Below are 27,403 nucleotides of genomic sequence, written 5' to 3'. Positions count from 1 at the left end.
TTTTATCTATTATGAGGTTTATTTTCTGGTAATTATTTCTACCCATTAAATGCGGTTTAAATTGGATAAAGGTCTGTTCCTTTTTTTTTTCGTTAAATGCTGAGAAAATGTTCCGCAATTTCCTTTGATAGTACAGGATTATTTTTTCTTCTCATTAGAAAAAAGGTTGCTAAAGGCAATTATCTGCTTAGATAAGATTGTACACCTCGTAAAATTTTAGATTTGGGGTTAACAGTTTAACTCTGATGCTTATCCCTCATTTAATAATTGGGGAAATCCAAAACCAGAGATTTTTATCTGACTTGCCTAAGAGCATAGAGACAGGACTAGATTTCAGATCTCTTGACATCTGGGACACTCTGAGTCAAAAGTATTACAAAACTGAGATCCGGACTTGAATATCCTTTCTGGAGAGGAGAAGCTGGCTTTTTATTACTTATGGCAGTGGAGTGCATTTGAGATTTTTTTTTGTTTTTTTACAAGTTTACCCCCTACCTGTGCTAGTAGGGAAAAGAGCCATTGAGCTGATCTTTATGGTGATTCAGAACACTTTAAATAGATCCTGTCACATGCTTTATAAGTTCCTGATTGATTGTATGGAATTAAGTTATTGGGCAGAGAACCAGCTAATGGAAACACATTGATGAAATCATTTTTGAGAGACATTAAATGGAACTTAAAATAAAGCTGAAATGGCTTTATGGATTTTTCACTCAAACTGTTTATGAACATTTATTGCCAGTAAATTATATTGTGTCAAAAGAGGGAATCAGTAGGTATGGTTTTAATAGAAACCTTTTTGAAATAATAAAATTGAGAATAATTCATTATCTGAGAAAACAGAGAGAGGATAGGATGGAGAAATTCATCCTGAAGGATGTTTGTCTACTCTGGAGCTTCTGGGAAAGTGAAAAATGGTGTGAAAATCAGAAACCTGATAGCACTTGGAAAGAAATGGCCTTTTTGAAGAGTATTAATATCTCATCTCATTATAGATGTGAATTGTTTTGAGAAGAAAGGTGATTGAGGATTTAGCAAGCATTACTTGATGGTATAAAGATTGATATTTGCTCATATCTCATAAAAAGATGAGCATGTAAAGGAGGGGCTTAATCTGCTAAGGGAGATAGTCTAGAGGAGTGATCAAAGGCATCAGTTTTAGAACAGAAAGATTAGAGTTCTAATCCCACCCCTCCGACCCCTCACTCAGTCACCCCTCCCAATTCCACTTCCACTCAGTTGTGTGACCATAGGTAGAATTTCCTGTCTTCTCTGAGCCTCAAAGATACTAATAGTCTCCACTTCATAAGGTTATTCTGGTGATTAAATGAAAAACTAGAATATCCAGTACAGTTTCTAGTTCATAGAAAATGCTTTAAAAATGTTATTTTTGAAAGAGTCATAGAAGATCTGGATAAGAAGGACGAATAAGAATCATAAGCATTATATAATATTACTTCTGGTTGCTTTGTGCCAGAGATCTCATTCAGCCTTCCAAGATTCCTGGGAGATAAAGGTACTATCAACACACTTTCTTTTGAGAGAGGGAAACTGAATATCACAGAGGTTGAACTTCATGCCCAAGGTCACTCAGCTAATGAGTGGCTTTGAAATCTTCCCCTAAGAAGTCTTATCAATGAGTTTGTCCTCCAGTATGTGGAACATATGGACCCCCATTGGCCAAAGCCCAGCAAGAACACATAATCAAAGGGTATTTGGTTGGACCATGGGAGCTGAGGGAGCATAAGCATCTTGTTCTTCACTTCCTTTCTACATCCAAAGCCTGCCAATCATTTGCCACCTGTACCTGTCAGAACCTATCTCCCTAGATTTTGCTGGCTTGCCATTCAGTGGGCACCAGCTTAGCCTGGCATTGAGAAAGCAATAATTTAATACTCCCATAGAAGCATCAGTACCATTTGGAAATGAGTCCAGTAGAAGCCTTCGGAACCTAAAGTCAACCTGGCTATATCCCATATGTGACCTTATCCCTGCCTACACAGAGCTTAAGATCTAGTTGACAGAACACCACACCATTCAAAAGCATGTTCTTTGTTGAATATAATGGAGCATTTCTAGATGTTATAACAATGTAAGAGGATTATAAAAATTCACACATGGAAGTAAGATATTCTCCCCTCCTTACAGCATCAAAGTACACCAAATGTATAAAAAAGAAACACCTTTACTTCAAGGTACAGGATACTGCCTCAGCTAAGTTTAATTGAAAAACTAATGTCTAGTGCAATTGTCTGTGATAAACTGAGGCTTAAATGATTTGAAAACACTTTGGGAGCAGACAAATCAGATAATCACTATCTTTATGGCTGCAAAGTTTCAACTGGTGTTGACAAGTTGTAAAGATAAAAGCTTATAGCACAGTCAAGAGCTAAATGTCTAGATTGGGTTTTGGATCAATGTTAATACTCAAAGTGTAAAAGCTCTGAACTTCAAATGATCTCTCATAGTGTTCTGTTTTCTTAACTTTTCAAGATAATAATGTAGAACTTTATTTACTGAAAAACTTTTGCTAGTCATTAGGCAAATACTTCACTGTTCTACCATCTAACCCACTGTGTAGATGTCATATGTGTTATGTGATTTGTGCCATGCATTGCAATAAAAGAGCTTTGGTTGCTGTTTTTCAAAACATTTCCAGTTGGGTGACTATTAATAGTTTCTGAGAGACAAGAGTCAGACCTTACCATTTCTAGGCATCTTTTCCTTTCTGAAGCCGAGATGGAATTTGCCTCATGGCCTCACTCTGATCTCAGCAAGAATGCTTTTCAAAAGAAGTTCCTTGTTTTTTCAAAGGCTGTTTGCATGAGTGATTCAATGCTTTCCTATCATGGAGCTCTAAAGCCAGTGGAAAAATATGTGGGTATTGGCTTGTGTAATGGATTCGCTGCATTTAGCTCTAATCAGTGTGCTGATTGTGCCTACAGGTCACTCCAGTATCTCCAATCTCTGTTTGCTTTTCTGTTTTGTTTACAGGAGCGGAGGGCACAGTGTTCCCTAAATCTATAGAAACACCTAATGTCAGGGCAGACCCCTTCAAGGAACTAAGGTAAACTTCTGACTTTGGTTTGCATTGATTAATGGCTACTGCCTTGCTCTGTGCAACTGGCCAGTGATTCATTCTGAATAAATAATAAGTGTCACAGCGTGAATACATAAATTGAAAGAGGTTGGAGAGAACCAGAAGATAAGCTACAACCAAAAGAAAATTTTCTCTGAGAACTTAAAATTGAGGATCTGGGTGGGGTAAAAGGTTGCCCACTTTGTGAAATCTAGATTCATTCATTTGGAATGTTTGTTATCTGCTGTATTTTGTGGTACCCAAAACCTATCCAGTTAGAGAACTAGTTGGTAATTGGTGCTGATCAGCCCAAAGAAAAATGATATCTAAAAGAAAATGAAGTCTAAATACAATACAAATGTCTTATTATGCAACAAGCTCTCTATTACTTGGGGTGGTATGGTACTAGAAAGAACCCCCTTCTGCAGATGTTCCAGGTGCTGATGTTAATCTTCAAATATTCATAAATGTGCTGCCTTAGCAGAGGATGACTCTGAGATGCTGTGTACTCACCACCAGCAACTAAGGAAAACACAAAAGAACAGATAGATGGATAAACAAACAGACAGACAGAGAGCCTGAAAACCATTCCAGCCACCAAACAACAATGCCCCTGTCCCTCCCCCCAAAATGTATTTAAAATAGTATGTTGAAACAAATAGAACTATTCTTTCTATTGCTTCAAGTTATTCATCATAACTGTGATTAATTCAGTGAATACTGGCTTTTTTTTCATTTCTGGTAGTTCTTTTACCTAAAAGCAATCATAAATCACCATATATGACACTGAATAACTGTTTCATAATAGACATCAACCATAGGCACATGTACTTGCATTGCACAAATCATATCTACTGTTTCCTGATGCAATCTGAAGATCTATGTTTTGCTTAAAAAGCAGCAGCCATGTTGGAGCTAGTGTTTCTTTTAACAGAAGCACATTCTCAGTAAGTGGAAAATGTATCACCTCATTATAAAACCCATAGCATTTTTTGCAAAGCCTATAAGTCTGGATGGCTGTAAGGAAATAAATTGGGCCAAAGGAAGAGGATAGTTGGTGGATAATGAGAATCTTTTCATAACAAAATCCCACATAGAGTGGGCTGTATTTTTGAGATTACACATCACACCACAAGGTTCTACTTTTTACTAGCATAACTGTCTTCAGCAGAGCTTCCACATGCCTGAACTTACCTGATTTTCTGTTAGCTAATTCCTGTGTTTCATATAAGATACTGAAGCTGAATCTTTTAAGCAAATACATCTGAGAAAACCTGCTTTTTAGGACTCTATGAGAAAGAGTTATTGCCTGAGAGTGCAGTGAACCCTCATGTCTGTGATGGAAGAGGTCTTTTGAGACAAGCTAATGAGTGGCCTGGTTCCGTTTCTTTTCACAGTCCTCTGTAGAAGCAGGTTTCTTACAGAACTGGTCAGTAATTAGTGATGATTAGCCCCAAGAAAAAGTGCTGTCTGAAAGAAGCAGGACTCCCATCAACAAGTGGGTGAAGGATATGAACAGATAATTCTCAAAAGAAGACATTTATGCAGCCAAAAGACACATGAAAAAATGCTTATCATCACTGGACATCAGAGAAATGCAAATCAAAACCACGATGAGATACCATCTCACATCAGTTAGAATGGTGATCATTAAAAAGTCAGGAAACAACAGATGCTGGAGAGGATGTGGAGAAATAGGAACACTTTTACACTGTTGGTGGGACTGTAAGCTATTTTAACCATTATGGAAGTCAGTGTGGCGATTCCTCAGGGATCTAGAACTAGAAATACCATTTGACCCAGCCATCCCATTACTGGGAATATACCCAAAGGATTATAAAACATGCTGCTATAAAGACACATGCACACGTATGTTTATTGTGGCACTATTCACAGTAGCAAAGACTTGGAACCAACCCAAATGCCCAACAATGATAGACTAGATTAAGAAAATGTGGCACATATACACCATGGAATACTATGCAGCCCTAAAAAATGATGAGTTCATGTCCTTTGTAGGGACATGGATGAAGCTGGAAACCATCATTCTCAGCAAACTATTGCAAGGTCAAAAAACCAAACACCGCATATTCTCACTCATAGGTGGGAATTGAACAATTGGAACACATGGACACAGGAAGGGGAACATCACACACCAGGGACTGTTGTGGGGTGGGGGGAGGGGGGAGGGATAGCATTAGGAGATATACCTAATGTTAAATGACGAGTTACTGGGTGCAGCATGCCAACATGGCACATGTATACATATGTAACAAACCTGCACGTTGTGCACATGTACCCTAAAACTTAAAGTATAATAATAATTTAAAAAAAGAAAAGAAGCAAGACTCTAAATACAATACAGATGTTTTTTCTATGGAACAAAGCTTTTCATTACCTGGAAGATTTGGGAAATATAAGAGGAAAGGAGTTAGGCTGTCCTGGCTTTAAGTAGTAAAGTAAATCTTCTGTAGTTAAAAACAAACCCAACCCAAACCAATGAAACAAAAAGACAATTCTCCAAGTATTAGCCCACTCTAGAGATGCATAGCCTAAAGAACATGGAGCAGAGTATTTGCACATGTTATGCTGAGACATAATTGTAGTGTTTTTTACACAACTTATAAACAACCCTGAAACTTGCCTTTAAAAAGTTAAACCTCCTCAATTTACAAGTAAATCTCCTAAGTCCAGTGCAACAAAATAAATAAATATTTTGTGTAGTTGGTTTATTTACTGTGCTTCTTCAAAAGTTATAGGTATGTCCCACAGAGGCTAGAAAGCATGAAATTTTTTAATAATTTCAACTTTCATTTTAGATTCAAGGATACATGTGCAGGTTTGTTACACGAGTATATTGCATGATGCTGAGGTTTGGAGTACAAATGATCAATCACCCAGGTAGTAAGAGTAATACCCAATAGGTAGTTTTTCAGCCCTTTGCCTTTTCTCTCTCCTCATCTAGTAGTCCCTCAGTGTCTTTTGTTCCCATCTTCATATTCATGTGTATCCAGTGCTCAACTCCCACTTATTAGTGAGAATGTGCAGTATTTGGTTTTCTGTTCCTGTGTTAATTTGTTTAAGATAATGGCCTTCAGCTATATTCATGTTGCTACAGAGGACATGATTTTGTTATTTTTTTTATGGCTTCGTAGTGTTCTATGGTATATATGTACCACATTTTCTTTCTCCAATCCATCATTGACAGATACCTAGGTTGATTTTTGTGTCTTTAGTATTGTATATTGCAATGAATATACAAGTGCCTATGTCAGTTTGACAGAACAATTTATTTCCCTTTGGGTATATACCCAGTAATGGGATTGCTGGGTCAATTGATAATTGTGTTGTCAGTTCTTTGAGACATCTCCAAATAATGGCTGAACTAATTTGCACTCCTACCAGCAGTGTATAAGTGTTCCTTTACTCCACAGTCTCACCAGCATCTGTTGTTTCTTGACTTTTTAATAATAGTCATTCTGACTGATGTGAGATAGTATCTCATTATGGTTTTGATTTGTGGTGTGCAGCGTTTTTCATGTTTTTTGGCCATGTGTATGCCTTCTTTTGAGAAGTGTCCTTTTATTTCTTTTGCCCACTTTTTAATGGGGTTGTTTTTTGCTTGTTGAATTAAGTTCCTTACAGATAATATATCTTTGTCAGATATTAGACCTTTGTTGGGTGCATAGTTTGATAATATTTTCTTCCATTTTGTAGACTGTCTGTTTATCCTGTTGATAGTTTCTTTTGCTGTGCAGAACCTCTTTAATTTAACGAGGTCCCTCTTGTCAATTTTTGGTTTTGATGCAATTGCTTTTGAGGACTTAGTCATAAACTCTTTCCCAAGGCCTATGTCCAGAATAGTATTTCTGAGGTTTTCATCTAGAGTTCTTATAGTTTGAGGTCTTCTATTTAAATTTTAATCCATCTTTAGTTGATTCTTAGATATGGGGAAAGGTAGGAGTCCAGTTTTATTCTTCTGCATGTGATTAGCCAGATATCCCAGCACCATTTATTGAATAGGGAATCCTTTCCACATGCTTATTTTTGTTGACTTTGTCAAAGATTAAATAGCTATAGGTATGAGACTATTTCTGGTTTCTCTATTCTGTTCTATTGATCTACATGTCTATTTCTGTATGAATCCCATGCTGTTTGGGTTACTGTAGCCTTAAAGTACACTTTGAAGCTGAGTAATGTGATAGCTCTGGAGTTTTTCTTTTTGCTTAGGGTTGCTTTGGGCTCTTTTTTGGTTCCATATGAATTTTAGGATTTTTTTTTTCTAATTCTGTGAAAAAATAACATTGGTAGTTTTTAGATTACATTGGGCAGTAAGACCATTTTAATAATATTGATTCTTTCACTGATTGATTCCATGAGCATGGAATGTTTTCCCATTTGTTGTGTCAACTATGATTTGTTTCAGTTGTGTTTTATAGTTCTCCTTGTAGAGATCTTCTTCTTCCTTTGTTAGATGTATTCCTAATTATTTTATTTTTTGTGTGGGGTTGCTTTCTTGGTTTGGCTCTCGGCATGAATATTATTCGTGTCTAGAAATGCTATTGATTTTTGTACAAATGATTTTATTTTTCTTTATTGAAGTCATTTCAGTCCTAGGAGCCTTTTGGTAGAGTCTTTAGGGTTTTCTAGCTATAGAATCATATTGTTGGACTGGGTGTGGTGGCTTACACCTGTAATCCCAATGTTTTGGGAGGCCAAGGCTGAAGGATCGCTTGAGCCCAGGAGTCTGAGACAGGCCTGGGCAACATAGTGAAACCCTGTCTCTACCAAAAGAAAAAAAATTGTAATAGCCAGATGTGGTAGTGATGCATGTCTACAGTCCCAGCTGCTTGGGATGCTAAGGCATGAGGATGGCTTGAGCCCAGGAATTTGAGGTTGCAGTTAGCTATGATCACACCACTGCTCTCTAGCCTGGTGGCAGAGCGGGACCTTATTTTTCTCTCTCTCTCTCATACACACACACATACACAGAATCATATTGTTAAGCAAGAGAGATAATTTGACTTCTTTTTTTTCTATTTATTTCTCTTGCCTGATTGCTCTGGCAAAGACTTCAGTACTGTGTTGAATAGAAGTGATAAAAGTAGGCATCCTTGCCTCATTCCGCTTCTTAAGGGGAATGCTTCCAGCTTTTGCCCATTCAGTATGATGTTGGCTGTGTGTTTGTCATAGATGGCTCTTATATTTTTGGGGTATGTTCTTTTGATGCCTAATTTTTTTTTGTTTTTTTTTTTGAGGGTTTTTCTCATACAGGGATGCTGGATTTTATTGAATGTTTTTTCTATATCTCTTGAGATGATCATATGGTTTTTGTTTTTCATGCTGTTTATATGATGAATCACATTTATTGATTTGCATATGTTGAACTATCCTTGCATCCCAGGAATAAAGGCTATTTAATCATGGTAAATTAACTTTTTGATGTGCTGTGGGATTTTGTCTGCTAGTATTTTTTTTTTTGAGGATTTTTGCATGTATGTTCATCAGGGATATTAACCTGCAGATTTCTTTTTTGTTTTGTCTTTGTGAGGTTTTGATATTCGGGTGATGCTGGCTTCCTAGAGTGAATTAAGGAGGAGTCTTTCCTCCTCGGTTTTTTGGAATAATTTCAGTAGTATTGGTAACAGCTCTTCTTTGTAGAATTCTTCTGGTAGAATTTGACTGTGAATCCATCTGGCCTGGGGCTTTTTTTGTTAATAGGTTTTTATTACTGATTCAGTTTCAGAACTTGATATTCACTCTGTTCGGGGTTTCAACTTCTTCCTGATTCAACCTTGGGAGGTTGTGTATTTCCATGAATTTATCCATTTCCTCTAGATTTCCTAGTTCGTGTGCATAGAGGTATTCATAATAGTCTTTGAGGATCTTTTGTATTTCCGTGGGGTAGCTTGTAATGTCACCTTTGTCATGAAAGCATAAAAATATTTTCTTATGTAATTCTAAAGCTTGCTTTTTTTTTTTTTTTTTTTTTGCCCCTGTTGTTCAAACTGTGATAGCCTGGACTGACTCAGGGACCTAGAATGTCATAATTTAGCTCCTTCATCCTTTTGAAATTTTTTAAAATGGTGTTTTATAGGAGTATCTCTGACCAATTGAAAAGATGACCAATTATTGATAGATTAGCCCAGACCAGTGTGTCTGTGAATGTTTTATATTTGTCATTTCATGGTGCCACATATTACTCCATGCTATTGATTGCTATTGACCTTAGATATTGTGTAAATTGTTAATGAACTTGGTGACTAACTCTTCTGGTCTCTGACTTTAGCACTGGGCCAGTCTTACTTGGCCACATGCGCACTGCTGTGTCTTCTAGATTTAAGAAAATAGAGTAATTTAAGTGAGGTTCCTGGACTTGTACTAGCAAATAGAGCTAGACAGACTCTTCAGGTGAAGCAAAAGTGGTCCATTCTTCAGTGGTAGCAAAATGGAGAGAAACGAGCACTGTGCTAGGAGTTGGGTGCCTAATGCCAACCCACTGTAGGGGCCAAGGGAAAGCTTCCCTTTCACTATCTGCAGATTCACTAAAAATCAATTGACAGCAGGCAGATTGATGGCAGAAAAGGCATAATAAAAATTTTACCTTAATATGTATAGCACAGGGGGATTGTAGGAGAACAATTACCCAATAACCCAGTGAGGTACAGATGCTTATATGCCTTTCTTCACAGGGGAGGGGTGATGAGGAAAATGTAGCATTTGGGGAGTAGTAAACGATTTTAAGGCAAAATAAATGGACTTGGGGAACACAGAATGGTCTGGGACAAAGTTTGTTGGACCTGCAGAGCAGATAATGTCTGCCAAGTGATTCTCTTTGAGGCTGGGCACGGTGGCTCACGCTTGTAATCCCAGCACTTTGGGAGGCCGAGGCAGGCGGATCACGAGGTCAGGAGATCGAGACCACGGTGAAACCCCATCTCTACTAAAAAATACAAAAAATTAGCCAGGCGTGGTGGCGGGCGCCTGTAGTCCCAGCTACTCGAGAGGCTGAGGCAGGAGAATGGCGTGAACCCGGGAGGCGAAGCTTGCAGTGAGCCAAGATTGCGCCACTGCACTCCAGCCTGGGCGACAGAGTGAGACTCCGTCTCAAAAAAAAAAAAAAAAAAAAAAAAAAACAAATGATTCTCTTTGAAATACTGAATGGGACTGAAACAGAAAACAGTGGTTTGTGACAGAAATTTGTCCAGGCGTGTTGCCATACTTAGGTCTTTCTTCCTTCAGTATGAGTCATTAATAAAAACTCAGGGAAGGAACCAATGGTAATTGTTTTTTTCTTTCCTTTGGGGGGGTCCAAACTTTAGGCAGATAAGGGAACTTCAGAAAATAGCTTCTTCCAGATTCTCTGCTGGTCTCCAAAGGCCTTAAATTTAAAATAGCAAGCCAGGGTGTCATATTTTGAGGTATTAGTTTCTGAGTCCTAATATCCCTATGTGGCCTTGAGCTAATTGTAGAGCCCTGCTGTCTGTGACAAGGCAGGGCACTTCTAGCTCTAAACAGCTAATCCTGTTATATTATTTTGACTCTTGGTTTCAAAATAATTTTAAAGTTAAAAAAGAGTTATAAAATTTATACAGATAATTCTCATCTGCCTTCACCTAGTTTTTTCCAAAGTTAATACCTTATATATCTGTGGTATAGTTACCACAACTAAGAAATTAACATTGTAGTCCTATAATATCATGCGTTACATGAGATTTATTTCAAGGAATGAAATCACCTGAATGACTTACAGATTTAAAAATACGTAAAAAGAACTTTAAAGGAAAAGCTATTTGTTAAGAGGTGAATTTATAGATCTTTAAAATTCTCACTGCAGTTAAGTTGGAATGTTTTTATTGAGGGTTTTTCTTCTTTAATATTCTATACCCAGATTTTCTTCGTCTTACTTGTGAATAATGGAAAACAAATGGATTTAAAAGACCACAGCTTATTTAGACACAGACTGTCTTTTAAAATAGACAAGCAGAAACTTAAATATACATGCTCCTTACCTAATCAAATGTGAGAAAATTATATCTATTTTAAAACGCTTCTCCATTGGAGTAACATTTGTTTTCCTCAAACCTCTGTCTTGGCTGCTAGAGGTTTTCTGTTTGTTCTTATTTTGTTGTTGTTGTTTGCTCGTTTGTTAACGAAAACCAGATTTAAGGCCTCTGGCATTTCTTCCTAGAAGATGTCAGTTAAAGGAGAGGTAGCTTCCTCTTTGCTACAGTTTTGGTTCATTGCCTTTGTTTTTTTTTTTTTCAGAGTTACTATAGTTACTGTATTTGCAGTCTTTGGTTAAGATGTTTGCAAATAATCCAGAGTTGAGCTCAAATTTTCAAAAAAACAAAATGCTTTTCTCCAGACAAATAATGAGTGTTACAAAGGTCTATGCCAAACATCCATCTCAAGTAATGTTTATTGACTTTATTCCTGCAGGATAATTCTGAAGTAAAGGCACTTTGTTCTGGATTCCAGACTATACTTGAAATTATACCAGGCACTATAACCATCCCTTGAAATAAAAATTCATCTTGAATTGAAATCGTATTTTAATAAATTCATGATCTTAAACTATGAATATCTTAAATGTTCACTTATTCACTGTTTTTCCCCCCCTGAAGTCTATATAAAGACAAATGGAAAAATCACTGATCTCAGGCTGTTCATGATCTGAAACAGGAAGTAGGCCATTCAGTTTTGCATATGTATTTTCCATAGGAACAGAGGCTTCCTTTGAATGCCTGCCTTGCTCTAAAGATTTCTTTCAACTCTAAAGTTTCCTTGTAGGATTCTGATCCTGTGAGAATAGGAAGTAGACTGTAAAATCTTCTTTCTCAGGTACATGCCATGGCAAATGTTAAAAAAGAGAGAAAGTTATATAGACTACCCAAAGCTTGGAGGGAACCATGAAATAGCAAGTGAAAATGTCTTAATAAAAGAATTCTTCATGTTCACACTCAGCTAATATGCTGATGTGCTCTTACGTTACGTAAAATTATTTACATAAAGTAATTTTTAAAAGCCCACTTGGAATGCAGAAATAAAATAAAAACTCAAATAATTGATAGTTAAAGGGAATATAACAGAAATGTCACCCCCCAATACAATACCGTGTGATAATTAACATGGAGATATGAACCAAGCCAGAGAATAATTGAGAATTACAAAATCCACTTAGAAGCGTTAAGTAAAGTTGCTCAAAGGAGATGGCGTTTTGATTGAAAGAAGAGAGAAGAGAGAAAAGGTAAAAACCAACAAATAGGTCTTAGAATTCAAAAGGAATGCTTCTCTGGGGCCATTTAGCATGGCAGCAAACAGCCCAACATATTTCTGTAACTCCTCAAAATGTTAGTGGGTATTTATGAAAATTGATTTTTGTAATGTAATTTTCCTCATAATAATCGTATTCTTTAAAAAATTGTATGATGGCAATTTCAGATATGGTTGCAGAAAACTTTAAAGATTGTTATAAATTTTAAAAATCAGTGCACTACTTAATTTAGAACTAAAAATTTCACTAATCTCAAATCTTTTGAAAAGAGCTTGAAATAAATAAGGCATTACTCTGTTACTGTTTATTTTTCCCCATAATACTACCAGGGTTTAATGACAAAGCAGAAAGATTCTAAAATACATCTATTACTCCCACTATTATGCACTTGAACATCCTGTAGGGTTTCTTTTCGTTGTTGTTGTTGTTTTGTTTTTTTTAATAGAAACATACTAAATCCGAACTCCTTTGGGAATGTGTGAGATTTAAAGTCTGTGTTTATCACTGGGAAACAAGGATTAGACAAGGCTTGCACAAGTTGACAAAAATGAATTTATTTCTTTAATTTAATGTTAGAATGTCTATAGCCAACTAAATATTTATAGGCTCTCTGTGATTTCTAAATTTAAACTATCAAAACAGTCTATTAGAGCCTTAGGGCTGAATTAATTAGAGGCTTGGTAATTCTCCCCACACCACTGACATTTACAGTACCAAAATATTGGATAAATAGTCTAACTTTTAAAAACATACAGGTTGAGGCCAGGTGTGGGGTGGCTCATGCCTGTGATCCCAGCACTTTGGGAGGCTGAGGCAGAAGGATCACCTGAGCTCAAGAGTTCCAGATTAGCCTGGCCACCATGGTGAAACCCCATCTCTACTAAAAATACAAAAATTAGCTGGGTGTGGTGGTGCATGCCAGTAATCCCAGCTAGTTGGGAGGCTGAGGCAGGAGAATCACTTGAACTAGGAGGCGGAGGTTGCAGTGAGTCGAGATCATGCCACTGCACCCCAGCCTGGGTGACAGAGTGACTTTGTCTCAAAAACTAATAATAAATAAAAATTAAAAAACATACAGGTTGAGCATCCCAAATCCAAAAATCCAAAATCCAAAATGCTCTAAAATTGAAAACTTTTTGAGGACTGACATAAAGCTCAAAGGAAATACTCATTGGAGCATTTCAAATTTCAGATTTTCAGATTTGGGATGCTCAACCTATAATGCAGGTATTTCAAAATCTGGAAAAATCCGTAATTCAAAACACTTCTGGTCCCTTATTTCAGATAAAGGATCCTCATTCTGTATAAACATATATATTGAAAGTGAGAAAGACACATACAAAGAGACAGAGAGACAGACAGACACACGGAGGAGTGTATATTGAGCTTCTTAGCTGTGGGTACATGGTATATGGGGCAGTATGACTGATACCATTGTGGAAGAAATCCCTAAATTTTCTCCCTGTTGAACAGTTTGCAAACATGTTCTGTAATTGTCTTCCTCTCTACTTCTCTCCCTTTCCCCACATACCCCAGCAATCCATGTACTTAAAGTTTTTAGTTTTGTTTTGCATTTATACGATTAATAATTATTTGGTCATAAGCACAAATACTGAAGTGATTACAGGAGAAGTAGAAAACTATAGTGGACCAAATAACAGCATAGTTATTCAAGGGCCTTACAAAGTAGAATCGTGAACAGCATCCATGTTTGTCAGTAGTCTGTACTTTGAAGGCATCCTGCCCTGGGTTTGAATTTGGGCTAAATGCCTATCTGCTTTGTGAATTTGGGCAAGTCTCTTAAGCTCTCCTAGGCCTAACGCCTAGAACATAGGACAAGTTCTGAACATAACCTCAACAAATATTAGTTTTTTGGAGGAAAAGGCAAGCAGCTGTCTTTCATCAGGGCTCAAGAACTCAGACAGGAATTCTGAGAGCTTAGAATGTCATCAAGCAGTACAAAGTTTGTATCAAATCATGGTAACCAACAATTCTCTTTCAATTAAGGACAAAATAACTACTCTGCTTACATTTACTATTAACAACATGCACATAAGAAAGGATATTTCAACTAACGGAGTTCACGTAACCTTAGAATAAAACACTGTTCCATAAATCATATCCATTGAACTATATGAACATATTAACGTGTCATTATGTTGCCTCTATTTTTTCATTTTGCCCAAGACTCAAGTGACTTCATCACAACTGTCCTCATTGCATGTTGTGTAGTGCCTGCCCAGAAAACAGGAGGGTCCAAAAGCCACAGACTAAGGCATAATGTGATCCTCTTAATTTTAAGGTCATCCTGTTTGAATTCCTCAAACTGACATGCAGTTGTCTCTTTCAAGGCTAGTTAACCCAAATATTCATGTTCCTTTTCTCCTTTTCTTTCCTTTCCTCTTGTATCCCAACATTCTTCCTTCCCCTTTTCCCTATTAGTATCGTACTATAGTTTGAATTTAACTACATATTTCATTTTTCTCCCTTATCCCCAGTATTTCTCCAGTATGCCCTTTTCATCCTAGAGTTCTCTTAGAGTGTAGAAGGCAAAAAAAAAATGGGGCAAAATAAAAGTGGTGCTTCATTATTTGAACCATTTCCATCTTCTCCCTTGATCTATTTATCAAAAACTCTTTTACAAATGTGACAGAAATTATATTTTGAACAAGTTAAACCTATGTGTTGTATATTCATCTTCTCTATACATTGTAGTTCTTCCATTAGAGACCAGGGAAGGATACACAGCAAATAACATCAAAGGGGAAAATGAGGCAAGGACAGAGGGAAGTTCATTCAGAAAGCAGGAAGAAGTTGAAAGCCCATCTCTTCTGTTATCTGGTGAAGTGTAGGAAGAAGATGGGACATGTAGAAAAAGCAAGGGGTGAAATGTATGCCCTGATGATGTCTCTCCTCTGAGTCATGGAGGAGGGAAGCCATTTAGATAGGGTTTAAGGAAAGTCGAAAGCAAAGGGTCATTGTGTATTTTCAATTGAGACTCTAAGCGGAGGCCAATTGCAGGGTGGTCCCATACCAGCTGGATTGTTAAGTGGCTGGAGAGGGAAAAAGGGCCTGAGTCAGCACTCTTGAATCTCCTTCAACTCCTAGAGGAAGGGTGAATGGTTTGTCAAATGGCCCACATGGAGTCCTGTCAAGGAATGCTAATGGACAACTGGTGGTGAAGGCCGGCAGGCTTCTAGAGAGACATCCTGCAATATGGCCGAAGGTTCAAAGTAGATAGTCCAGCTTGTGTGTGGAGTGGGAGGCATACCCAGACCTCATGGTCTACCCACACCATTCGCAGCTGATCGTCAGTGGGCACTGAGTGGGTCCAGAGAGCCCACCACCAAATCCACTGCAGATTTCAGCACAGACTGTTAGTCAGACACTAGATGCTGATTAAATGTACATTTCCTGGAATCTGAATTTTCCTTATTCTTGTCATCATGAGGTCACATAAGCCCCCTCCCCTCTATCTTGATAATGATATCCTTAAGAAGGAAAGGAAATTTGAAAGACTGATTATTTATCTTAAAGAATAAACTTTTGGATCACAGAGAGGTTGACAAAATAAACTCAATTTAATTTTTTCCCACAGTCCATAAGGATAAGCAGTTTGAAAGAAAAAGTAATTCAGGTAAGGACAACAAAGAAATGCCATTTGCTTTGCATGGATAAAGATGATTTGTCAAATGATCAGCCTTCAAGACAGGGTATTATGGCAGTCATAAAGTATCTTATGTGACTTTGCCGAGCTTTAAAGGCCATAATTCTTCTCCTCGGTATCATGTAGGAAGCACACATAACGATCAAAGGAAAAATGAAACACTTTCAGAATCCATTGTTAGGCACCTGCTATTTGTGATTTTCATTTCTCTGTAGGTCTTGGACCAGGATCGATTGGAACTGTGGTCCATAACTAATGCTCTAAACATCCTCCCCAAAAGTAGTCCTAGAATTTTTTTAAATCTTTTAAATTTAAGTAGGCATTAGGGGAAATGTCTTGAGTACCAAAACATTTCACAATCCACTCTCAAAATCATGACTAGACATTACTAGACCATCTATGAAAGCTGGAGCTATTAGCGATGTGCAGTGATTGTCCCTCTCATGATCAGCCCGTTTTCACCTCAATTTGAGAGGGGCAATGTGACAACATCATTCTCATCATTCCCAGACAAGTGAATTTTACTTAAAAATTAAAATTATATCATCTAGATTAATTTTAGTGTAAAGGATTAAAATACGAAAAAACCCAAAAAGATAAAAATCATAATGAGAGGGTATAAAATTGTGCTTTTATCCATGTGTTCAGGACAGACATGACATTTTAAAAATAAATGATAATCTCTCAGCTTTTTAGGGCAGAATGAGGAAGTGTGTTTATTTCCCAAAATTCCTAAGTTGGGGCCATTTTCTTCCTCAAACAGAGTAATGTGACTTTATTATTGTTTTTAACTTGATTAAAATGTCAGCCACTGTCATTTATTATGGAAAGTGTATGGGGTATATTCTGTTATTCTTCAGCAACACACAATTGCTTTAGACTCTTCCTTTTTTTCCCCTCAGTGGGATGCCCCTGCTTGGTGTATAGACAGAAAATCTTGCTTAATTACCCCTTTCATGATCCTGGCTTGAAGCCAGCCTTGTTTTATTCCACTTATAACCTTTTCAAAACAAATAGTAATGGGAGTTTAGAGGAACAAGCTGACAACAGTTTTTACCTGAAATAAGTTGAGAACCAGAAGGTACATTTTTAAAAAATATCAGCCAAAGGGGTTCTTATTTTTTCCTCGATCCAGAACTTTCCATGGTTTATTAGAATATAATGTGAATGAGAGTAAGACAATCAAATCTCAGGGAAAACTAGATAAGTCTGCCTAATTTCCTGGCCATGGGCTATGTGCCATGTTGGGCTAGATGTTGCTTCCTTGTTTGCTGTCCTTCAGTGGCTGTCACAAACTTGAAGGTAAAATTTCAAAGCAATAGCATTCATATACAACCTTAGCCATTGGTCGAGTCATCTCTCATTACCCTTTTCCCCTCCCTTCACCTTTTCTTAGTTGTATTTCTTCCTCTGCCCTTTCCCTATTTTCCATTCCTTCCACTAAGCATGTAATTCCTGCTGCCATATTTTAATTTCCAATGTTCTTTACACTATGGTGGTTTCCTTTTATAGCATCCTGTATTAATTTCATAGAGGTACTATCTTCCCTTTTCTTTTTGAGTCTATTAATAATAGTTTCACTCAAGTTTCTTCTGTTTTCCACGTTAAAAAAAAGAAAGAAAGAAAGAAAAATTCAGGATTCTGGCTTTCCGATTGGAGCTTTATCAAATGGTTGGTGATTCATGGATGTCTATTGATTCTTTTTCTTTTTTTTTTTTTTTTTTTTGAGACAGAGTCTCGCTCTGTCACCCAGGTTGGAGTGCAGTGGCTCAATTTCAGCTCACTGCAACCTCCGCCTCCTGGGTTCAAGTGATTCTCTCACCTCAGCCTCCTGAGTAGCTGTGATTACAAGCTCACGCCACCACACCTGGCTAATTTTTGTATTTTTTAGGAGAGAAGGGGTTTCACCATGTTGGTCAGGCTGATCTCGAACTCTGGACCTCAGGTGATCCACCCACCTCGGCCTCCCAAAGTGCTGGGATTACAGGCGTGAGCCACTGCGCCCGGCCCTATTCATTTTTAAGAATGAAGCAGTAAGAGTCTGCTGGAAAGTTTTGTGTACTTAGATGGGACTTATTGGGTGGCGGGCTTCTAGGTAGAAGGATGAACTGGGATTTTTAGGTAGAATGCTCTATGTCAGTGCATTTTGCATTGCCATAAAGGAATACCTGAGACTGAGTAATTTATAAAGAAAAGAGGGTCATTTGGCTCACGGTTCCACGTGCTGTGTAAGAAGCATGGCACTGGTGTCTGCTTGGCTTCTTGTGAAGCCTCAGGAAGTTTTACCTGTGGCAGAAGACAAGAGGAGCTGGCATGTCACATGGCAAGAGAAAGGGAACAAGAAAGAGACTCTGGGCTCTTTAAAACAACCAGCTCCCATGTGAAATAATAGAGCGAGAACTCCACTGTGAAGGCACAGTAGAGTTTATTTATTAGGGACCCGACCCCATGAACCAAACACCTCCTCTAGGCCCTGCCTCCATCACTGGGCGCCACATTTTAATATACATTTGAAAAGGATAAATATCCAAAGTATATCAGACCCCAAATGTCAGAATCTGTAGGTATTTTCTCTTGGGCTGGTCAGTTTCCCCAAAGAGAAATCCTAATCCCTTGCTTGGGATACATCCAGTTGTCAATATTGTTCATATTGGAGTGTTGGAGGTTTCACTCTTAAATATGTTGGTTTTCATGTAATTCCATTTTTAGTCCAGCACTGCTACCCTCAACTGTCCTGGTATCACAGATTCCAGAGTTAACCTCAAGTCTTACACAGTGAGGGTGGTCTGGTTGCCAGGATGTACATAGTGAAGAAACAGTCTCTAGGGGTCTTATGGTTTCCCACAGAGACCTAAACAAATCTTCCTGGGTGCAGCGCCACCAGATGCTCCCAGCCACAGAGGTGCCTGGTAACTCTGATTCCTGGGCCTGGCCATGAATTTGCAGCTTGAATCAACCCACAGCTTTGTCTTCACCAAACCCACAGGCTCTTAGCTTTTAGCTTCCCGTCATCTGCCAAGGAAATTACTATTTGTTGCTTACTTTTCAACTTCCAAAGCATTGTTGACATGTTTCTTCTGTTCTTACTTCTTCTCTCTCCCTTCGTCTCTTCATCCTTATGGGTTTGGGTCATTTTAGGGTCCATTTATAGCCATTGTATGAGTGTTTCAGGAAAGAGCAGAGGTAGACAAAGGTGTTCAGTTCAGTGTTTAATCAGAAGTCCTCTGTCCCCTGTCCGTAGGCTTTAGACATCCTGCCCTTCTCTTGTTTGCTGTAGAGTGCCTTAGAGCCTTCATGTTGCTGTTCTCTTTTCTTGAAGCACTCGTCTCTACTATTTTCTAGATAATTCTATTTATTTTTCAACTCTCAGCTTAAATGTCTTTTCCTGACCTAAGGATATCTTTCTTAGTACACCCTAAGCTCACTGTACTTCCCCTGTTACACACATACGCAGTGCCCTACACTTCTTCATTTTTGGATTCATTGACTGAAATGTCTTCCACCTTTGCCATTGTCTGCAAGGGGTTTCAAGTTAGATGAATCATTACAAATCCATTCCCCTCAAAAGTGTGTGTTCAGCCAGCATAAAGATGAGTAACTTTCTCCAACACACTGTTTATGAAGGAGGGCTATCAAAGCTTTCCTAGAGTCTGTAGTTATGCCTAAGCACATATTTATCCCATGGCTTTCTTTTTTCTATTCATAATATATCATTTCCAAAAGAGAATAATCCATTCCTCTTTCATTTACTGAAAGCAGTTTTAAAACTTCATGTTCCTTTTTTGTTCATGGGCTGTGCAATAGTCACGCTTCAGCAGAACTGTGCTTAATTTGAAGCCCCTGGCCTACAGTTCCTATTCATCTTCTCAAGCATGGTTGTCGTAATTCACAGAGGAATGCCAAGTCCTCTTTTACCCAGTTATACCTTTCATTGCCGCTTCCTATTCACAACGGAAGATGAGTTTCCAGTTCTTTGAGCTTTTTTCACAAATATGACCTAACTCGTTAATGATAATTTTCCTTGCCTGGCATCTGGGCTCAAACACACTCACTCCAGAGTAACAAAGCACAGAGGAATTTGAATCCCTTGACAATCCAAGCACCATATCCCTAACCTTGAATAGAAAATAGATGCTAATAAATTCAGGGTCTTAAAAATGTGAATTATAGTCATTTCACACTTCGTGGCAGCTTCATGCTGAAGAAATAGCTTAAAACTTAATTATAATGCTTGTCCCTTCCTTAAATGCAGATGACATTCTTCAGATAGATTTTTGCCATGACATGTGAGGAACAGAGTTTAGAAACTAATTAGTTACTCATGATGGAGAATATTGACTGTGTACTTATTAGAGAAAAGTGTTGACACCTTCCTAACATAATGCATCTGTCTATTAGTATATGGTTCTCCCTCTGGCCCTCATAGAATGCTCTTTGGGAAATGATGAAAATGCCATTCAGCCTTTGAATGCAGATGTATGTATTAATAGAAAATGTGCCTGATGAGTGGGATTACAATGGAGAGCAGAAGGCGTTAGGCTTCTTCTGATTGCCTACCCCTGCAAATGACTAGGCTGCTCTTTGATAGCCATTTGTGAGACACACAAACATAATGGATTGGACATGGCCCACTTTTGGCATTTGAAAAGCTATGACAATACATTCAATACTTTCATGGATAATTGTAAAACAAGAGGTCAGCTGGAAAAGGATGATGTATGAAGGATTCTGTTCCCCATTACATATAATCCCATAGGGTGAGCCATGCAGCAACTAAGTTAAGAACAGGTAAAGGTATAATCCCCCTGTCTTTGTGCAAGGTGTGATGCTGTTACAAAAAGAGAATTTTCCTCTTTATTCTTATGCCTTAAGATGGCTCAGGAGTGAGAGGGGCAGAGCCAAAAGTGAAACAACTTGATATAAGAAAGCAGTTTCTAATGGACTGAAGTGGTAACGATCTCCCATAGTCATGGAAGTCCCATCACTGAAAGACTCAAGGCAAGGGGAGACTATCATAGCAAGACTATCATAGAGATGTGTCAAGCATCAGAAGGAGAGAGGATTTTAACTAAATAATACTCAGGTCTGCTGTCATATGAAGATTCTAAGACTCCGGCTTCAAGTGCTGCTCAAAAATACAGTTAGACCAGGAACCTCTCATTAAGTTTAAATTCCTTGCAAAGCACTATTCCTTGAGTAGTTGAAGGACAGAATCTGTGACCAGCATCGACTCCTTTTTGTGCCTTATACTATGGGTGTTTAGAAAGCAATTCAGATTTTTATAGTGGTTTATAAATTTCAAGAGGACATTTTCACAAGTACGTACCTCTAAGAATTTCCTAAAGCAGAATGGGATGCAGTGACTTCATTCCCATTGTATCGATGAGAAAACTGAGAGGTTAATATGAAATGCCTCTTGTTTGCCGTAATGAAAAGCATATCCTTTCTCACAGCTCCATAAGACTTTAAAGTGTTGGTGGGTGACCCAGAATATCTGTGATGGCAGCACTTGGTAAAGATGAGCAGAACCATGGAGTCTGACTGCTGGACACCAGATCCTGCCTTTGTCACCTCATAGAGTGTGACTCTGGCAAAATTTAAAATCCTCTTTCTGTCTCAGTTCCCTCATTTGTGAAAATGGGACAAGAACAGCAGCAACCTCAGAACAAATGTTTGAGAATTAAATGACGTAATACATACGAACTACTTCAAACATTACCTAGAATGTGGAGCTTAATAAGTGTTAATTTCAGGGGCTTCATTTTTGAAGCAACAGATTGTTAGTTATTCTTGAGAAAGGCCAAGGAAGTGGTCCCAGTGACCAATTCTGTGCCTGTATCTTCTGCCTTATAGATAATGGTCAGCAACAGGTTAATAGCCTATTTTGTACCAGTCCAGATAACCAGGACAGCAATAAAACAAGGATGGACCAATTAATTTGCCAGGCTGGTCCCAAAATTAAAACCGAACTTTAACCCTGCTTGTGAAATGTTCTCATAGCAAAGGTATTTGCCTTTGTATGAAAGCGTGAGAGAGCCAAACTGTTGCTAAGGAGAAACAAACTGAGAAACTTAAGCAGTACATAGACAGGATGAAGTGGTAAGCACTGTGGCTATGAATAAAAAGGTGAGTTTTGTAAGCATTCATACTGCAAAGAGTTTTTGAATTTTTTCTGAATTTAATTGCAGTATGGTGAGAGGGTGGCAGCATTGTCTAAAAATTAAAAAGAATAGAATTTAAATATTAATGTTTAAAAATCTAACTCTAATACTACAGTGTGATAGTGACCAAAATACTTTCCTTCCTGACTCCTTCAGCCATTCGTAAGAAGGATATGACTGATTAAATCAAGCTCCTTAGAGAATCAGACCAAGCAGAAAATCTCAGAAACAAGACGCCTTGTCTGGCTACGTTTTATTCCTGTTGCCAACTGCTGCCAGGAATCAATAGCTCTTTCTTAACCATAGCATGGAAATGAAATTACACATTAAACTCTAATGAGATTTATTTAATTTTTCAAATGGAATATTTTGTATTACCCAAGAGAGTGTCTATTTATTTTTCAATACATTCATAAAGTTTTTGATCCTCCATTAAGTTGTGCCCTTATGAGTTATATTGCGTTCTTTTCCCTGAAAGCCAATTGGATACCTATTTTTCATGTGGCTTGGGTAGACTTTTGTCTCATAACCCCAGGTTGTTGCCACAGAACTCCTGGTTCCTGCCTGCAACCTGTTGCTGGCCCAGATTAACCTATGAGATAAAGTGACTGCTGTGTTTTCTTCCAGGAAAATTAATTATTTTTGGTAATAACAGGTAGACACCCTCTGTGGCCATTAAAAGCAAACCCCAGCAGTATTTTTCAAAGGGCTGGTGTCTCTTAAACAGACACTGTGAATGAGGTCTGCTGGATAAATAGCACGTAGTCAAAATGCTGGTTCCAGGGGCTTTCTGGGGCAGCTCTTGAAACAGGGTTGAGGGCTTTGGCTTGGGACCTCAAGACAAGGTAAGTAATGCTGGCCTTGCAGTTCACGAACAACTCCCACATCCCACCCAAAAACCTTGATGAGCCCTGGGGATACAGCCTAGGAAGAAGGAAAAGGAACAGCAGCCTCAGAATGTCATTTCACAAGGTGAACCCATTCAGAAGGCTTTGAGATGATAGCTGATGCCAAAATCTGTACATTTCAGCCAAATGGGTGAACTCTCGCTGAACTTGCCATGCTAAACACATAAATACCACCCAACTGAATGCATTCCTTACACAGATATTTGAATGCTTGCTATGTGTCTGCCTATATGTGCTAGGGAATCAATGATGAGCAAGACAGATGTGGTCCCTGCCCTCATGGAGTCTGTGTTCTAGCCAGGGAGACCTTAAATACCCAGGCAAGGTGATCAGCATTTGTTGAGCACCTTCCTGGGCCTACCATCCATCTATTTCCTTTGTAAATATTATCCATTTAAACTTCTCATCAGGAGAACCTCCTTTGGGAGAAGGCTCTGTAATCATCTCCATTTTACAGATGAGGAGTCAAAGACTTGTAGAGCTTCAGGGGCATGCAGGAAGATGTTGAAAGAGCCATCCCATTACTGGGTATCTACCCAAAGGATTATAAATCATGCTGCTATAAAGACACATGCACATGTTTGTTTATTGCAGCACTATTCACAATAGCAAAGACTGGGAACCAACCCAAATGTCCATCAATGATAGAATGGATGAAGAAAATGTGGCACATATACACTGTGGAGTACTATGCAGCCATAAGAAAGAATGAGTTCATGTCCTCTGCAGGGACATGGATGCAGCTGGAAACCATCATTCTGAGCAAACTATCGCAAGGGCAGAAAACCAAACACCGCATGTTCTCACTCATAGGTGGGAATTGAACAATGAGAACACTTGGACACAGGGTGGGGAAAATCACATACCAGGGCCTATTGTGGGGTTGGGGGAGGGGGAGGGATAGCATTAGGAGAAATACCTAATGTAAATGACGAGTTAATGGGTGCAGCACACCAACATGGCACATGTACACATATGTAACAAACCTGCACGTTGTGCACATGTACCCTAGAACTTAAAGTATATATATATATATGTACATATGGAGTCTGGTGGAGAAAACTTTATATTTGCCTGACATTAGCCTATATTCTTCTTGCTAAACCCTACCACCATGCAAAAGGAGTCTGCTCTCAGCTAGGGGACAGTAGGAATCTCAGTGTCACATTGCATTTCTTATTATTTCTATTGCATTTATTTAGGAAGGTTTTCAGACTTCCTGATTAACTAGAAATAACCAGAAAGAGTGAAACACCTATCTCCATGGCCTTTTGCATCATGCAATTATTATTTATTTGCTTGCTTTATTGTTCATCTTATTTATTGGGTTGTAAATGCTAAGCCAGTGATTCCCAATGTTTATTTCATTTGGGGACCAGCAGGGGAGTTTAAAAATAATCCTGATTCCTAGTCCACATCCCGGAACAATTAAGTCAGAATCTTTAGGAGTGTGACCTAGACATCAGTAGTATTTAGAAGAGGCCTGTGGTGCCAGATGATACCAGGCTGTGGCTGAGGTTGAGAACTGGGTTCTAACAGCACAGATCCTGTGTCAAGTGCTCTCATCACCAAACACACTGATATTGTAAGCTGTGAAACGGTGCCCAGCCTATAATTGGGCACCTAGTAAATGTTTGTTTAACAAATGGGTAGGTAGAGAGACACAGGGATGGGTGAGTGAGTGAACAAAGAAACCAATGACTGCAGCACTTATTGGAGGTAAATTTTTAGAATAACTATTAGATAATTGTTTACAGTTGACCTTATAACAGTTCAGATTCTGTATACTGCTGCACCAAAAAAATCATGGAAGGTTTTAGATAAATACATAAGTGTATGAAAAAGTACACAGCAAACTGCAGGGTGCTCACATCTTCCAGAAGCGAAATTCTCTTCACCTTCTTTAATATGCATTAATCTCCGATCTTGGCACACTCCCATCTCGACAGTGCAGACAGCCATTACATCAAAGGTGATGGTTCATTATTATTTCTTCAGTGAATCATTGTTTGTCTGAAGGAAGCAAAGATAACAAAGAGGAAATTATAGTTTGTGTGGAATGATATGATTGCTTGTAAACTGAGCCATAAAAAGGAAGTATACGTGAGCAATTGAGAATTGCCTCTCTGTCCTCTAACTGCAGAAACTGAGCAAAGTGAGGAGTGTATGCCCTATTAACATTTTAATTAGGGTGAGAGACAGACACTGAAGCATTTTCCACACCTGAGAAACCCACAATTTTCTTGTTACAGTGTTGATTACACCCCTGGATAACTCTGTGGAATACCAATGCCATGTTGGGCAAATCAATGATTTTTTTCTAGTTCTGATTCACATAAAAGTTCAGATGAGTCTGTGAATATGTGAGGGAGCAGCAGAAAGACCAGTGGAGAATGCAGCATTTGTATGGATTTCTGCTGATGTCCCTAGTACTGCTTTGTCCATATATTACTTGGATGTCAGCTAAGATTATCCTCTCCTGTAATATTTACCTAAAAGTGATTGATGCAAAATGCTTTTGACAGATTGTGGAAAATCTAATGTCTTTCTAAGGACCTCCTTCTAGTTTCATGATCACCTCTGACTTTGAACTCCTGTTCTGTCAATGTATTCAGTTTAAGACCAAGCACCAGCATTAGACCATATATTACACGTGTTTAAATTAGAAAAGGATACCGCCTCTGAGGTCAGTTTACTTCCATCTGTCAGAAAATTGTCATAACATGGTGATTTTGGTAGAACAAGACACTGCCATATAATGGAAAATTCTGAGAAATGCACAGATCTGCCATACCTAGAATTTGAATTGCCTGTCCACACATACATACATGCACGTGCCACCCGTGGGCAATGCACAGCTGTATGGAGCCCTGGAAGAGCATCTCCCCATCTTGCTCTAGGGACCATCTCATAACACATTGGGCAGGATTTGGAACTCAGCATTTTTCATTTAATTTCCACCAAAAAGACTACTTACATATGGCTCTAATGTGCACAGATTTTACTAAAATTTTAAAAAAGCAAAACAAGCTAAAATTTAACAGCAAATATTCTGTTCCAAAAAATCCCGCGGCTACGTTACTTAGAACTGTATCTTCCCTAGCGGACTTTCCTTCTTTCTTGCTTTTCTTCTCCACTTTTCTTGCTTTTCTTCTCCACTTTTCTTGCTTTTCTTCTCCACTTTTTACTCCCAACCCCCTAGATTTCTAGATTCTTTCTCATATGTATCACTTTAGCTTAGTTACTCAAGTGACCATAGACTAATGCCTCAGGGTTTTACCTTTTCTTCCAGCTGCCTATCAAAGTATTTTCTCAAACAAAGAGAATTCCTTCCCTAAGAGAAATTCTGGGGCAAGCAATCAGAATTTTACTTTACATTTTATTGCAAATATTCAAAGTGTAATAAGGATTAGTTCAGTATAGCAGCTTGTTTCTAATTACTTAAAATTCTGTAAGCTGCAAATAGGAAGGAAACTTTAAGGGAAAATAATTATTAATAATAGGAGTTGAAGATGCAAATGGCCTTTGGATATTAGCTGGTTCAATTCTGTCGTACTACACATGGGGAAACCGAGGCCTAGAGAGGTGGAGTGACCTGCCTCAAGTCACACAGCTAAGTAGGGTGTTCAGCATTGGAACCAATGTTTCCTGACCCCCGGGACTGGGTACTTTCTGGTACTTGACTTCCTCAAACACCATTTAATCTCTGCTTTGTATTCTGATCACATGCCAGCCTGATCTCGTGACTATTAGAATCTTGACATTAGAGTCAGACAGTCCTAACCCTATCACTTATTACCAGGGAGTTAACCTCTCTGAGCTTAGTCTTCCCATTTGCAAAATGGGGACGCTAATACCATTAAGTAAGAAAATCCAGGCTGAAATGCACTCACTGGGTTTTGGAAGGCTTGTCCGAGTTTTTAAGAGTCCTGTATTTCATCCACTCAACTAATAAGCACATCTTACACACGTTTAGATATTAGAAATGCAGAGACGAACAAGCTATGGTCCCACCTCAGTGAACACATCACCTAATACATGTGAAAGTCCGTCTTATAATAGGCCTATGTGAAAGGGGAAAACTGAGAAGAAAAGATGTGTGTGCTGTGTCTCAAGGCAGAGTCAAAATTCACCAAGAAAATGACAAGGCAGAAGCACTTCAGCAGGAAGAGGTAACATTGTATGGTATGGCATGGAGACATAAAAGCACATGCATAATGCTGAGACGGGATAGTTTCCTTGACCCCCTTCATGGGCAGGAACTGGAGTGACTCATTTCACTCAGCCTGCCACTGGCCACTCCTCATGGGA

General features: G+C 38.4%; 1 protein-coding gene across 2 annotated transcripts in view; it reads left to right on the top strand.

Annotated features, from left to right (window-relative positions):
- SGCD (sarcoglycan delta) overlaps window positions 1-27,403 on the top strand; it is a 426,978-nt gene that overhangs the window by 311,968 nt on the left and 87,607 nt on the right. For both annotated transcript variants that reach the window (XM_003268565.3, XM_003268564.3), the window contains one exon: window positions 2,995-3,067. In XM_003268565.3, the coding sequence (XP_003268613.2) occupies window positions 2,995-3,067 (73 nt within the window). The remainder of the gene's footprint in view (window positions 1-2,994; window positions 3,068-27,403) is intronic.

The sequence above is a fragment of the Nomascus leucogenys genome, chromosome 2, assembly GCF_006542625.1.
Source record: "Nomascus leucogenys isolate Asia chromosome 2, Asia_NLE_v1, whole genome shotgun sequence".
Classification (NCBI taxonomy): Eukaryota; Metazoa; Chordata; class Mammalia; order Primates; family Hylobatidae; genus Nomascus; species Nomascus leucogenys.
The sequence above is the reverse complement of the archived record's forward strand: the minus strand, read 5'-3'. Positions and strand labels throughout refer to the sequence as shown.